Source organism: Cricetulus griseus, chromosome 3, assembly GCF_003668045.3.
Source record: "Cricetulus griseus strain 17A/GY chromosome 3, alternate assembly CriGri-PICRH-1.0, whole genome shotgun sequence".
In the NCBI taxonomy this organism is placed as follows: domain Eukaryota; kingdom Metazoa; phylum Chordata; class Mammalia; order Rodentia; family Cricetidae; genus Cricetulus; species Cricetulus griseus.
In genome coordinates, this window is record NC_048596.1 from 228,950,817 (window position 1) to 228,966,706 (window position 15,890).

Sequence of the window (15,890 nt, forward strand, 5' to 3'; positions counted from 1 at the left end):
GCTTGGCTACTTCTCTAGCACCATGTTTGTCTGTGTACCACCATTTTTCCCACCATGATAATGGACTGATCCTATGAAACTGTAAGCAAGCCCCAGTTAAATGCTTTCTTTTACTGTAAGACCCCCGGAAGCTCAGGCCTCTAGGATCTCAGCCCAGGACCGCAGTCACCCCAATCACCAAGCGGAGTCGAAAGCTTGATGTATGAGGCTTTATTATAGTTGTTTAATGAGCTAACCCCATGTTAGTTCGGGTCTTTCATCCACCCGCCATGGAAGATGACTAGAAAAGACAGCTCGAAGCTGTCTGCACAGAGATCTTATAGGGCAGCGTAAGGGGCGTGTCTAGGGGTACACACAGGCTCAGGATTTGTGTGCCTCCAGGCTTGGAGGGCTTGCCCTGTGTTGATTGCTCAACTGGTTGTTATGGCCCATAGGCCCTCCCAGGGTGGCTGCTATGCTCTGCTTGTCATTGCTGTGCATAAAGCATACCCAGAGCCGTAAAGCATAGCATCACCAGCTAACTTCTGATTGGTTCCTTGCCACGAAGCAGGCACCTAACCTCCTAGTGACCAAGGCAAGGTCAGACAAGCAGGTGTTCGGCTGTTATGGCTGCCGAAATGGGGAGCTGGTCCCATCATTACAAGACTTGCCTTGGCCATGGTGTCCCTTCCCTGCAATAGAACACTGACTAAGACAACCAGTGATGTAAAAGTGGAGGCAAGTGGCTCTCTAGGGCTCACTAGCCAACCAGTTTAGTTTAATCAGCCAAAGCCAGACCAGTGAGAGCCCCTGTAACAAAACCAAGGTGGATGGTTCCTGAAAGACCAATACCCGAGGCTGCCCTCTGACCTCTACACATGTGCACATACACATGAATGTGCACCCACACCCACACAAACACAGTAATTTATTATACTCAACATACATACAGTTTAGAAACAATTGAGGGTAAGCTGTCACCAGTTTAGGAGACTAAACTGTAGTTGGCACAAACTTTAGCACAGCTAGTTCAGGCCCAATATGGCTCCGTTGCCATCAGAGAACTGAAAAATGAAAAATTGGGTGTGTTACTTTAAGTGAAGAATGTTTTCAGCCCTCAGGTGGAGTCATTTCCGGGCCCAGTGATAAGGCTGAGCTAGAAATGACTGCTCCTCAATCATTCATTACCTCAGGGCTGTAGGGGCACCTTCAGATCAGCATGGTAAGTGGGTACAGTATGCAATTACTGGTGTTGATTTGGGATGGTGGCAGATTTTGTAGATTGTGTTTAGGAACTTTCCTCCACCCTAATTCCTTTATAAATCACAAATGTGTGGCAGGATAAAGGGCCCAGCATTTTCTTTATCCTCTCTTTAGTTCTGTGTGAGAAGCAATATAGTTACTTCTAGTAGTTCTGGGACTACCTTTTAAGAACCACTTCCCCTTCATTTTTTCCGCCCATGTGGAAATCACAGTAGTTTTCTGTATCTTAGAATTTTGAATTCTTCAAAGGAAGCAATCTTTCAAACGGCTTTTTCTTCTTTGTCTTGCCCCAGTGGACTTTCTCTCCAGCATTAGGGTTGTTTAAGTTGTATTTAGCCTAAGAACCATGGCTTCCAACATGAAAGATACTTGTAGTAGAAAGTTCTGTGTCTTGACTGGATCAATGCTAGCATTCTGAGTGTGAGGTCATCTTGCAAATGAGTAAAGGGTATGGAAGGTCTTTTGCTTATTCTTAGAATTGCATCTGAACCTACAGCTATCTTCATATTAAAAGCTTAATTGAAAATTATCCTTTCTCAGTAACTCAAATCAGTTTTGGAATGACATTTATTAGTGTGCTGGGACTTACTGATGTTGACATTTAGTGGATAGTTTACAATCTTAGACTATTTAACACTACCACTAATATTCTAAGAGAGAGCTTTGAAAGATAGCAGAGGCTAAGAAAAGAATAAGGTCAATCAAGTCCTCTGTGCCATCAGATGTGGCTATTTGGTAAAGCTGGATGCTTCTACAGCCAAGAACAGGGCTTGTCAGGCCAACTTATGCTGTGTTGAGAAAGAATGGTACTACTTACTGTGTTGTCTGACTACATGAAGGGCAGCAATTTATTTCTGTTGGTGATTGTTTTTTTTACTGTGACTTACTGTCAGAGAATATGCCTCTCCATAGAGTTCCTGGTGTGGCAACTGACAGCTGGAGAAGCGAGTTACTGGGAGCTGTCTGCATGTGAATTTTGTAGATTAAGCGGTTCTTTCAGGTACAATGAACAACCCTCCTTTCGAAACTGATCTTAAACATAGAGGCCAAAGGTTTGGTTTGGTTAATATATTTACAGCTATTAAAGTCCAAGAGGAGGGGAGAGGAATGAAATTGTTCTTTGCAGATAAGGATTTATGAAGCTTGTTCATAATGGATGTACTGTTTTGATTGTCACATGCCAATAGATGTAGGGCTATTAGTTTGTTCTAAGTGATGTTGAAGTTAAGTTCACAGCCATTGCCACCAGAAATTGAGAGTTGCACAAAGAAACAAAGCATTGAACCTGAAATTCTCATGAAGTGGAGAAGTCTACGGTTTTGCCACGTGAATCAAGACAAAGGACAAGTTTTTGATGCTGCTGAGTATGGTGGAGTCCATCTGAGTCCATCTCAGATCAGATTGTTGGGGTGTGGCAGGTCAGAGCTCTTGACCTCATCCTCTGGCTTCCCACTCACACAGGCCTGGCCAGGAATTGAGAGGTTTGAGGTCTGTAGTTCAGCTCAGACTTTGAGACAGTCGTTTGTGGTTGCCCCTCAGCTTACAAGGCCAAGCAGCTTGAAGGGTTTGAGGAAATAAAAGGCAGTGCAGGGCAGGGCAGATTTGATCCAGGACTACTGACAATCAAAATGCAGCAGCTTAACAGCAGATATTGCTGTAGATATCTAGGATTTAACTGTTTTCTTTCTCTCTGTTAAGAAGTAGTTAATATGGTGTGCTGGTAGTTTTGTGTGTCAACTTGACACAAGCTAGGAGCCTCAAGAAGGAGCCTAAGGAAATGCCTTCTTGAGATCCAGCTGTAAGGCATTTTCTCATTTAGTAATCAATGGGGGAGGGCCCAGCCCATGGTGGGTGGAGCCATACCTGGGCTAGTGGTCTCGAGTTCTGTAAGAAGGGAGGTTGAGCAAGCCATGAGAAGCAAGTAGCTCTCCTCCATGGCCTCTGGATCAATTCCTGCCTCCAGGATTCTGTCCTGTTTGAGTTCCTTTTCTGACTTCTACAGTGATGAAAAGCAATGTGGAAGTGTAAGCCTAATAAACCCTTTCCTCTGCAACTTGCTTTTTGGTCATGATGTTTTGTTGCAGCAATAGAAACCCTAACCAAGGCATATGGTCTGTCTCAACTACTTGAAGAGTGTTTTACTTAAAGAAACATAATGAATGCTGATGAGGGCAGATGAAAAGAGTAACCTTTACATAAGAAAAAAGCCCAATTATTCAGAAATAACTAGAGTTTATGTAATCATGAATTTCTTTTCTTTTTTTTCAGTGTGTGTGTGTGTGTGTGTGTGTGTGTGTGTGTGTGTGTGGTGGTTTTGAATGTGTGTGTTGACACGTGTATGGTGGGCTACGTGCATATGGAGGCCCAAGGTTGATGTTGGGAATCATCCTCAGTTGTTATTCCATTTTATTCACCGAGTCAGGTTCTCTCAATCAAACCTAGAGTTCAGAGATAAAGCTACCCTTGCTCGAAGAAGCCTTGTTTTATGGATCTTCTATTTGAAGTTCTGAACTTCCACACATACAGACACACAAAATAATAAAACAAAAAGTATTTGTTAAAAGTATTTGACAAAATAGTCTTTATAGAATTATGCATATGATAGGGTTTTCTTTAAATTACTACATTTGCTTTATTTATTGTATGTGGAGGGGTCAGGGCATTCGTGTCAGGTCAGACAGAAACTTGAAATGCTTCTAATTCTCTCTTTTGACCATGCAGATCCGGAGATCAAACTCTGTTCTTCAGGCTTGGCGACAAGCACCTTAACCCATTCAGCCACCTCTTTGACCTCCAATTTTCATGAACAATGACTTGCTTGTTTTGAAAAATATGAGAAAATTTCTAATAGTTTTAACCTTAGAATACTCTTCCTTGTGGAGAGCACATGTGAAAAACAAAATTTCAAGGCATGAAGAGACGACATCTTTAGTTTGCCTGCAATGAGTTTTACTATTTGACTAAGCTGGTCAATTTAAAATTTATTCTTTTCTAATTACTTGTTTTCTGGGTAAGTTAGCCTGATGTAAACAACCATTTATAACACCCACATTTTACCCTTAATTATAGTTATGTGTAGGTTATATAAGACTATACATATAGAGTTGTAACTCAATTCTTCATCCAGCACACAGTCGTGGGCTCTTTTATTTCTAGGGTAGAAAAACTTTTTAAAGATATTTTTATCTTGTTTATTATGATAGTGTGTATGCATGCATGTGTGTGTATGATGTGAATACATGAGGATGTGCATGCCACCAACCATGTGTGGAGGTCAAAGTGTAGCTTTGATCCAACTCAGGTCATCTGGCTTTCAAGACAAATGGTTTTCCTCACTGGGCTGACTCACCAGCATGAAAGAATTTAAGCACCATTTTAGTTCTTGATTCAGTTTTCCATGAAACATGGCTGCTCCTTGGAATTTGGTTTTCATGGAACACTTTTGTGGAGATGGTTATCTTCTTCCATTTGTACATGTGTTCGAGGGATTATATTCCGAGTGTCAGGTTTATGTGACTGGTAACTGCTTTTACCTGCTGAGATACTTAGCTGGCCCCCCTGTAGAATACTTTAGATTAGTATTTCTCAACCTGTGGGTTGTGACCCCTTTGAACGACCCTTTCACGGAAGTCGCCAAAGACCACTAGGAAACACAGATATTTATGTTATGATTCATAACAGTAGCAAAATTACAGTTATGAAGTAACAACAAATAACTTTTATGTTGGGGGGGGTCACTATAACATGAGGAATTGTATTAAATGGTCACAGCATTGGGAGGGTTTAGAACCACTGCTTTAGGTTACAATCAACTTCCCTTGTGATTCCTAAGCTAGTTTGGTCCTTGTCATTTATAATCAGTAGTGCTTGTGTTATCTAAGCTCCTACTCTATTCTAACTCACTATGGCTTATTCCAGAGGGAGTGTCTCTCCATTCACATTGGTCAAGCTGGTGTCCAGATTGGGGATGCTTGCTGGGAACTATATTGCCTGGAACATGGAATCCAGCCAGATGGCTTCATTCTGGACAGTCAACAGGATCATTTGGAAAATGCTAAGATGGAACATAGGAATGCATCTTTAGATACTTTCTTTCATGAGACAACAGCCGGAAAGCATGTGCCCAGAGCACTTTTCATGGACCTAGAACCAACTGTTATAGGTAATTTATAACTTGCCAGTGCCTTAACCAAGCCCCAACTCAGACAAACCAGGCAGGTGTGATTAAGAGTGTGTGCTCATCTATATGATCAGGATCATGTAGACCTTTCCTAACCTCAGACTGTACCATGATGAACATACCCAAATGGAAGTTAGCCGTTCCTGTGGAATGAACTAAATAGAACTCCTAATTTATCCATCCACATACTTCAGCAGAACATTAAATCCTTTTCCTGGGTCTGAGAGCAAAGCTAGAGGTGATTGCAAAGAACCTGAAAACTTGTCATTATCTTCTATAAAATATAGAGTATTTGAAAATTATTCCACAGAAACCATATAAGTCTTAAAATTATGGGGGAAGCTAATGCTGTTTAAAAACTTTACATTTATTTGTTCTCTCTCCTTTGTCTTCTCTCTTACTTTCAGTTTCTCCTTCTAACATCCCTTCCTCATCCCTTTTCTTTTCCTCCCTCCCTCTCAGTCTCTGTCTTCTGTCTCTATCTCTGTCTCTCTCTCTCACATACTCACAAACACACACACACACACACACACACACACACGGGCCATAATGGCGCTTGTGTAGAGGTCAGAAGTCAACTTGAAACAGTAGTCTCTCTCCTTCCACCATGCAGATTCCAGGGATCCAGGCTTTGTAACAAGTTTTTACCCACTTTGCCATCTTGATAGCCCAAATGCTATTTTATAATTAACAGTGACAGACTTCTAAATATCCTGCCCTACAACTTCTAAAATGCAGCTAGAGAAATATTGGAGATAGAAAGGAGGCACTCTTTTAAGAGAGCAGCTAGAGAGGAGGGTAGGTTCAGATCTGTTGTGTAGTAGTCATCTATTCCTACACAACAAACTCCCTTCAAAGGCAATGGTGGAAGGCAGTAGCAACCATTATTTTGTTCATGAATTTGTAATCTGTGTTGGCTTCAGAAGATACAAGTTCTCACTGTTCCACATGATTCCAGATTCAAAGATGCAGGTGGGAGCCAGGGGACTCACGTGGATAGTGGTTCACTCACCTACATGTCAAGTTGGTGTTTTGAGTCCTGAGCCATGGGTGCTGCTGGGGCTTTGAGCCCTCTTCATATGGGCTGTTTTGAGATGCTTTGACCTCATCATAGTACGATGGTCAGGTGCTAAGACCAAGTATCCCATGGTTACAAGGCAGATGTTCATGGCATTTGTTCTCAAGCCCTGTAAGTTACACAATGCCATTTCATCTGTTCTCAATGAGTCAAGATAGTTATGAAGACACAAGTGAAGGGGTATGAATCCCACTACACCTTTTAATGTGAAATAGGAAATGTTTTGTGACCACCTTTGGAAAACAGTCTACTCTACTAGAAAAATGCCATCTGTCTATACTAGATTAGAGTTGATGTCCTTATTAGAATAGAGCTAGAATACATAACAAATTGATGGGACAAAGTGAATTGATGTCAAGAAATGTTAATATAGTGAAAATGTTAAAGGTTTTATTTAAATGGATAGGGTAAAAAAGGGCAATGCAAGAGATTCTTACATACAGGCTAAGTACTGCTCTGCAAGGTGTTATGAACAAATAAAAACTAAGCAACTATTGGGGATGTAGCTAAGTTGTTACAGTGCTTGCCTAACATGCAGGAATCCTGCAATCAGTTCCTAAGCTCAACATTAAAGCAGATATAGCAGTGTACATCTGTAATTCTAGCTCCCAGGAAGTGGAGGCAGGGGGATGAAAAGTTCAAGGTCTTTTGGAACACATAGTACCTTGCCTAACAACACCAGCAAGATTTCTTTGTTTTACTAGACTAAGAAAAGCCATTTCTGCAGGATAAATTCCATTCCTTTGCCATAACCTGGGAGAAGGATAGGGACCTATCAGGGTCAGAAAGGGGTCAGCAGTTAAAGTGAATGCAAGCACTGACTACACCTCCCTTTCTGCAGATGGGATCCGTGTGGGGAAGTACCACTCACTCTTCCACCCAGAACAGCTTGTGAATGGAAAGGAGGATGCTGCAAACAACTATGCACGAGGTCGATACTCTGTGGGCTCAGAGGCCATCGAGCTTGTGCTAGAAAGGATCCAAAAGCTGGCAAGTAGTTCCTCTCCAGTTACAGATGGGTCATGTTGGATACCTGTGATATTGTGGTAGCATTCACCAGCCTTACTTGTTGCCACCTTCCTTCGTTAACCCTCTTATCCTGGGCCTCATGGGGATGCTTGGGGGGAGGGTGTCCTGATGTTGGCTTTGGTTACACTGTTACATGGGAAGCCTTTACAATTGCCAGGTGACTCCCCTTTACCCTTGTTTCTACTATTGCAGTGTGTGTGTGTGTGTGTGTGTGTGTGTGTGTGTGTGTGTGTGTGTTAGCAGAGACTTTCAAAGCTCTCTAAAATGTATTATATTCCAATAGTCACTACTACTTGTGAAGATGACAAGGGCAAAACTTTTGTGAAGGATACTTACTGCTCTATCTAATAGTTCTGTAAGGGTTTGAACCTGCAGATCATTTGTTAAGTAAGTGGCTTGGTGTAATCACCAGTAACACAGTGCCTTTCATATCGTCCTGGATGTAGTGTGTAGCTTAAGAGGTCCTTTGTCTACTGTGGAGGGGATTTCATTTTATTTTTCTCATTTTCTCTTCTTTATTATTGATGAAACCTTCAGATCATAAATTCATGGAAGATAGCTAATGGCTTCTATATGTTAAGCCTCCCTTATCTGAATGATTGGGACTAAAACTACTTGGATGGGTATTTTCTCCAGGTTTTGGAATATTTGCATTTATATGTATTTGTACATATATGTATACACAATTTCATTCATATATATGTATACACACACACACAACACACACACACACATATATATATATATATAATATATATATATATATATGAATTTTAGAGGATCCAACAAATCTAATGTAAAATTCCTTTAAATTTCAAATAACCCTTATAGTCATAGGCTTCAGGCAATTTTATGCAGAACTTTTAGTGTGTCTGTGTGTTGACTACTACCCATTGCTATGAGCTCTGATATGGAATTTCCATTAGTAGCATCATGTAAGTACTCCAAAAAAACAAAACAAAACAAAACAAAAAACAAAAAAAGAGGATTTGGAGTAATTTTGAAGTTTGGAATTAGAGCTTCTCAAGCAGTAGTGAAGCTCTAAAGCCTTCCCCATTTCCAGAAGGATCATTCAGGTACATTTCAAAGTAGCTATGTTTGTTGTGTAGTTGACAATGGCAAAAGAGGCCATTCCGAATCATTTTAAAGTGTGTATTCCTGTGTGTATTTGTGTACACAGGTGCATGTGGGGATCAGGGGACCACTTGCCCATTGTTCCTCAGATTCTATTCACTTTGTTGTTTGAGACAGGGTCTCATATGATCTTGTCCTGGCCAACCTGGATTAGATTTAGTCGTCAAGCCCTAGTGATCTGTCTGCCTCTACCTCTTCAGTGCTGGGGTGATAACTATATGACACCATGACCATCTTTCCTTTTTTTTTTCAATGTAACTTCTGAGGATCAAACTCAGACCTGCATGCTTATAAGGCAAGCACTTTATTGATGGAGCCCTTTCTCAGCCTCCTTTCTGAATCTTTTGTTCTTGGGAACCTATATTCTACTCTTACTGTCTAGTTCACTAGCTCTGGATATATCTAGTGGAATTTTCACATTGTATGTTCTTTCTTCAGGCAGAACAATGCAGTGGACTTCAGGGATTTTTGATTTACCGAAGCTTTGGAGGAGGCACAGGGTCGGGCTTTACATCTCTCCTGGTGGAACGACTATCGGAGGAGTATTGCAGGAAGACAAAATTGGAGTTCTCTATCTATCCATCTCCTAGAATCTCCACTGCTATAGTAGAACCTTACAACGCCATCCTCACCACTCATTCTACCATAGAACACTCAGACTGTACCTTCATGGTGGACAATGAGGCTGTCTATGACATCTGTCATCATAAACTTGGCGTTGAACGGCCTTCCTATGCTAGTATAAATAGGTTGTTAGCTCAGGTGTTATCTTCCATTACTGCTTCACTCCGCTTTGAAGGGCCTTTGAATGTGGACTTAATTGAATTCCAGACCAACCTAGTACCTTATCCCAGAATACATTTCCCCATCACAACCCTTGCCCCCATCATCTCTGCAGACAAGGCCTACCAAGAGCAGCTCTCTGTGCCTGACATCACTGCTGCTTGCTTTGAGTACTCCAACCAGTTGGTCAAGTGTGATCCTCGGCTTGGGAAGTACATGGCTTGCTGCCTACTATACAGAGGAGATGTGGTCCCTAAGGATGTGAATACAGCAATTGCAGCCATGAAGTCAAGGACCTCTGTTCAGTTTGTTGATTGGTGTCCAACTGGTTTTAAGGTGGGCATCAATCACCAGCCACCTACAGTGATGCCAGGAGGGGATCTAGCCAGGGTTCAACGGACTGTGTGTATGTTGAGCAATACCACAGCAATTGTGGAAGCCTGGGCTCGCCTGGACCACAAATTTGACCTCATGTATGCCAAGAAGGCATTTCTGCATTGGTACATCACAGAAGGCATGGAACAAGGGGAGTTTGTAGAGGCCAGGGAAGATCTGGCTGCTCTGGAAAAAGATTATGAGGAAGTGGGGCTGAGTTTTTGATGTAAAGATGACCATGCAAATGAACGATGAGTTTAAATGCCATGCTTTGTTTTCAAGCTATCATATGCCTAATGAATAAAAGGAAATCAAAATCAAGTCAGCAAAGATCCCAAATTCTGCATTAAACTAAATACATCAGTATAAACAACACAGTCATATTTTCTTGTATAGAGTAGAATTCAGCTCTGCTAATTGAGAACCGTCAGAGGATTATAGTTATTTGAACTACTAGGTTTCTCCTAGGTAGAGCTACTTTGTTATCAAATTTTATGTCACATTAAAGTCTGACTTTATTCTTTGCCCCTCCACCTTAAAAAACAAAACAAAACACAAAAAGCAAGTATGGAACCTTAGTGTTCCTGCTTTTCTTTTCCTGTATCTAAGGTGGAAAACACAGATTATGAATGCTATTTCTCTATTATCTATGTATCATACATTAATTAAATCACAAATGCTTTCAGAATGTTTCTTTTCCTTTCTCCAAGTGTGGCCTTTAATTCATTAGTTTGCTTTTCAAACAAACAAACAAAGAAACAAACAAGAATACTGTTGGCAGTTTTAGAATTTGGGTACGAGTATGTATTTCCCTCTTCAGTTGACTTGTACAGGATGGAGGTTGTATTTTTTTTGCATGTGTATATGTACATACATGTACATGTATGTGAGTGTGCTTGCTCGATGTTTGCAAGGAGTATGGGTATGTGGGCATGTTCAAGTGGCAGCCAGAAGCTGATTTCATGTTTTTCTCAATTTCTCTTCACTTTATTTGCTAAGGCTGGGTCTCTCCACGAACTGGGAGCTCACTGATTTAGCTAGTCTAGCCCTGTCTTTTCTCTTAGGCACTGGGATTAAAGGTGGGGACAGACAAGGCACATGGCAGGCCCTCTCTGGCTTCCCTTGCCTTGCTGCCTCTGGCACACTCTGGCTTGCGTTTGGCTGGCATTTATCTATTAAAAGATATCCTAACCTCACAGATTTCATATCTTTCTTTAATAGGCAACTGTGCCCACTTGGCATTTCTGTGCATACTGGAGATCTGCTCTGTTCCTCACACTTGTTCATCGATGCCCTTTATCCACTGAACCATCTCTCCAACCCCAGAAGGTTTTATTAGTTCCTTTTACTATTGCTATGAGGACATATTTGACAAAAGCAACTTAAAGGAAGGGTTCGTTTTTGGCTGGTGGTTTAAAGGGATAAAGTCTATCACAGTAGAGAAAACAATTGCAATTCCTGTGTCATGCCTAGAAGGTGGCATTCTGTAGCCCTTCTCCCTATCTTCCTGCTCTTATATTTTTCCTGCTCACTCATCCGAGGTGCTCCCTGTATCTTAAAGGGGATGGTATGAATGTCTTGTTTAGCACTGAGTGTTCCATCAGACTCTTCTTCCACAGTCTTTCCCAAGTGGAGACCCTTCCAGCTGCTCTCTTTCGGTATTTATCTCACAGACACATGATCCGAAATGTGACTTCCACACTCTTATCTCTAAGTTTTATCTCTCTGTTAAGTCTTACACACACTTTACTTTGGAGACACATTCTCCAAGATGCTTTGTGTACACTTAAATGCTTTCTTCCTAAAAATGTACTATTTTCCTGAAGTATGTTTTTCCTTTAGTGATCCCTATGTCTCTTTGTGCCATTATCTTGCCACTGACACAGATTCTAAACAACACTGTTATTTATCACTACTTTCCATGATTCCTTATATTCTATATAGAACCAGCTACTGTTGATTCTGCTTGAGTAATGTTTTCAGTCTACCTCTCCCTGTTTGAGCCATTAAACACCCTCTTAACAGTTTTCCTATCTTCCTAAACCCCCTCCCACTGCTCCATGATTGAGCATTCTGGAGCACAGCTTGTGTGATCTTGCTCTCTCGCCCCAGGAATTAATGACTCACCATTTCTTAGACATATGGTACAAACTTTTGCACATGGCAGGTTGTATCTTTCTCAACTCATACCATCTACATTTCCACTCCTATCTGTCTTAGTGGTCTCATACGTTTTAACCAAGATAGTCTCTACCCATTTTCTAGTATGGCCAGTGATGTAACTTGTACTTTAGAATACAATTCAAAGGTCACTTGTTCCCTGAAACCTAGAAATTCTACTGTCTTGTGTCCTCTTTGAATAAACAGAGCAATCTAGAACCTCCATTCGCTCTGACCCAGGATTTAGGGATAGCAGAGTTATGCTATGGACTTTCTCTCCATTCTAAAATATGGTATTAAGTAATGATGATTCTTCCTTTTGCATATACTATAGGGTGCTTTACAGTTTAGTTACATTCTTTTTCTTTAATGTACCTGTTAGCTTTTTTCTTTAGCCACTGGAGGGCGCCAGTGAAGTACATATTCTCTCTCTCCCTTCCTCCCTCCCTCCCTCCCACCCCCCCTCTCTTTTCCTCTCCCTTTTCTGAGAATCTGGCCATTGAATCTTGCTGTGAAGAGGCCACAGAGTTTTTAGTGTGGTCCAGTTTTAGGAAAATTTTGTTCACATTAAATATTCCCATTCTTGAATTCTTCATATAAATCTATGGATATGTATGTAATTTTACACAACTGCTCTCACTCTCAAGTTCACCATTTGTAGCATTGTGGCAGCACTGGCTTCTTTCCAAATTTACTTCTGCTTATTCACTTAGTCTCTTGACTTTCAGACAGCAGAAGCCTCCCCTTCCATCACAGAAACATCGGGATCTGCCACAGTGCCCTGCACAGTACTGGGAAGGTATGTGGGTTTAGTGAGAGTTCAATGAAGGGATCAGGGCGATGACTCAGTGAGTAAAGGACTTGCCGAGTGTGGTGGTTGGAATGAGAATAGCTCACATGCTCATACGTTTGAATACTTGGTCCCCAGTTAGTAGAACAGGTTGGGAAGGATTAGGAGGTATGGCCTTATTGGGAAAAGTGTATCACTGGGGATAAGCTTTCAGGTTTCAAAACACATTTTGCAATTCTCTTTCTCTCTCTGCCTCCTGGTCCTGTCTCAAGATGTGTGCTCTCAGCTACTGCTCCAGTGCCATGCTTGCCCACTGGCATGCTCCCCACTACGCCCTCTTGCCCTCTGTAACTGTACGCACCAAATAAAGACTTTCTTTTATAAGTTGCCATGGGCATAGTGTCTTATCACAGCAAGAGAAAGTAACTGCAAGCTTAAGGACAAGAGTTTAGATTCCCAGTGTCAATATAAAAATGCTGGGTGGGTATGGTGGCTTTCCTATAATCCCAGAATCTGGCAGGTGGAGATAGGATCCCCAGAGCAAGCTGGATAACTACACTAGCTGAGTCAGTGAGCTCTGGATTCACATAAGAGACCCTGCCTCGGTATATAATGTGTGGAGTTATTCTGGAAGACAACTACATCAACATTTACCTCCACCATGTATACGTTACATGCAGGTACACCCACCAATGCACAGGTGCCCTCTCAATGCCTACATGCTTACACATATGCATGTATACTGCACACATACACATAAAACCCAACAGAGAAATCAGTGGCTCGATGCTCTAGTGGACTGTGGAGGAATTTGGAATGCTACGACGGCAACCCCCTTTTCATCCACAGCCTAATGCCTACTCTGAAACAAATCCCAAATTATGTTGCTTCTGTGGGACCAGCTTACAGAGATGGCTTGAGATGGAACTACAAAAGCTGACTGATTCTTAAGCTTCCCTTTACTCTTTAGCAGACCCTGCTCCTGGGAGGGATGACCAATTGACCCCTCAGCAGCATCCTTCATTAGCAGTTCCTGTTCTAAGATCAGTTTGATCCAGCTCTAAGATCAGAAGAAAAGCAGAGACACGCAGACATTCAAGAAGCCATTGCCTTTAATCCAGATGGGGACAGAGGAGGGGGCATATTTGGTGGCAAGAGGGTGAGCTGTGCCTCTCCTTGTACCTGCCTAGGCATGGGTGGAATGGGGTGGGGGCCCTCAACTGTCTTTCCTTAGACACATGGACAACAAGGAAGGAGCTTGAAGAAGAGGGGCACTGTGTGAAATTAGCCTGTTGCCACAGGAAACAAGAAAGCACATGATACAGGGAGAGATGCTAACCTCCATCGTTTGCACAGGCCGAACAATACTGAACTTAAGTGTATATGTACAGGAGAGAAGGGAAATCAGGTCGGAAGCGAGAGAGGATCAGAGGGGCACAGCAGTCCTTTGGGATTCAAGGGCATGCCCTCAGTTTCCCTTACCCTCTACTCTGGCGCTCTTGTCGAATGTGCTGCCCTCCCACCTGGCCTATGCTTTACTTCTTCCCGATGTGTGCCATCAGCTGAGCGTTGGCAGCTGCCTTGGCTCGCAAATTCTTGGCCTTGTCGATGTTGAAGAGGATGTTCATGATGTTAGTGGGAACATCAAGGGACAGAGTGAACTTGGTGCCCCGGTCGCTTTTGGCCTTGTCCTGGTACAGCTTCCCCTTGTGCTGTGCTTGAGACTGGTATCTGTATCGGGTGCCTCCAGCTCCACTCCCACCTGCAGCGCCTGAGAAAGTTCTTTTTCTCTTGCCATGCTTCTGTTCCTCCTCTTCTCCCAAAGGGTCTTGTGGGGGCAGGTGGTCGAAGCTCTTCTTGCTCAGTGAAGGCACATCCTCCAGCTTGTTGTTCTTGACCTCAGACAGGGCTGTGTTGAGGCAGCTGAAGACTGGCCCAGCGTTGTAGAACTTGTGGGAGAGGCTTGTCCCTGGGGCCCCCAGAAGCAGCAGTAGGAGCAGCAGGAAGTAAGTGGGCATCAGCATTGCTCCCTGTAGTAGAAAAGAAGGGTGTGGAGATAGTTGTGAAAGGGACTTAGGTCTGAGAAGGATGTGGAGTAAGGTCCAACAGATCATTTCTAATATTCTCCTGGAAGGCTTCTCGAAGTTGACCCCCAGACCAGCAGCAGCACCTGGAAATTTGTTACAACTGCAAATGATTCTCAGGTCTCCCTCCCTAGAACCAGTGAATCAAAATAAAGAGACTGACCCTCTGTGTGTTAGCACAGCCTTCTGACACGTATGGGTGTGTACTATGTCCTGGATGTTTGTGAAGCTGAATGCTTGGTCTCCTGATTGAAGTGCTTTTTTTGGGGGGTGGGGTGGGGGAGTTCTGGAAACTCAGAAGGAGGAGAAAGTAGGTCACTGGGGAACAGGGGTGTTCCTAGGAAGCATGTCATGCCCAGTTGTTTCCTGTCTTGCTGTCTGAATTCTCTCCATCCTGATGGAAGCTTCTCTATTCTGCTCTGTCATGATGGGCTGAAACATCTGGGACTGTGAACCCAAATAAACCTTTCTTCCCTTAAGTAGTTCACATCAGGTGTTTTTTCAGAGCAATGCAGAACAGTTCACCCTCTACAATGGTCTCTACAATCTGAGAATTTGCCAGTCTGGTATTTCTATCTTGTTTAGTTCAGCTTTGCCACTGGCCCAAAAAGCGAATAACAAATGTACTAAGTAAGTGTGTGGCCACCCTCTTGGTCTTCAGAATTTGTCATCTGTGCTTGTTGTTCTCTAGAACAATTGGAAAGTGAGCAGAAGCTGCCTCCTGTGTATAAGAGTTGACCCCATTTCCACCCCTTTGCCTGGTCTGTGGATATACATCCTTTTCCATCCAGAAATAAAGATATAGTCTTAATTAATTTCATTATAGCCCTCCATCATTCATAAGAAAAGATGAAGTGGAAATGACTGGGGCTTGCCAATGGTTGGGGTTTATCTAAACACCTCACAGGGTAATCATGGCTGCTGTTCTGCAGCCCTTGACGTGCTGATACCCAGCACGCATGTTCCCAACCTGTCATCAGAACACACTGTCCCTGAGTGCATGCAGTTTCAACAGCTTGTATCTGGGTGTGCTCC

At 42.5% G+C, this 15,890-nt stretch overlaps 2 protein-coding genes across 2 annotated transcripts; one reads left to right on the forward strand and one right to left on the reverse strand.

The window, feature by feature from the left end:
• The first annotated feature begins 1,123 nt into the window (after positions 1-1,123).
• Positions 1,124-10,506, forward strand: Tubal3 (tubulin alpha like 3). The gene is made up of 4 exons (XM_035441494.1): positions 1,124-1,201; positions 5,161-5,404; positions 7,342-7,494; positions 9,106-10,506. The coding sequence occupies exons 1-4, from the start codon at positions 1,199-1,201 to the stop codon at positions 10,044-10,046; spliced, it is 1,341 nt and encodes a 446-aa protein (XP_035297385.1). The 5' UTR covers positions 1,124-1,198; the 3' UTR covers positions 10,047-10,506.
• Positions 10,507-14,306: 3,800 nt separating this feature from the next.
• Ucn3 (urocortin 3) lies at positions 14,307-14,795 on the reverse strand. Its single transcript, XM_027405497.2, has one exon. The coding sequence runs from the start codon at positions 14,793-14,795 to the stop codon at positions 14,307-14,309; it is 489 nt and encodes a 162-aa protein (XP_027261298.2).
• Between the last annotated feature and the right edge of the window lie 1,095 nt (positions 14,796-15,890).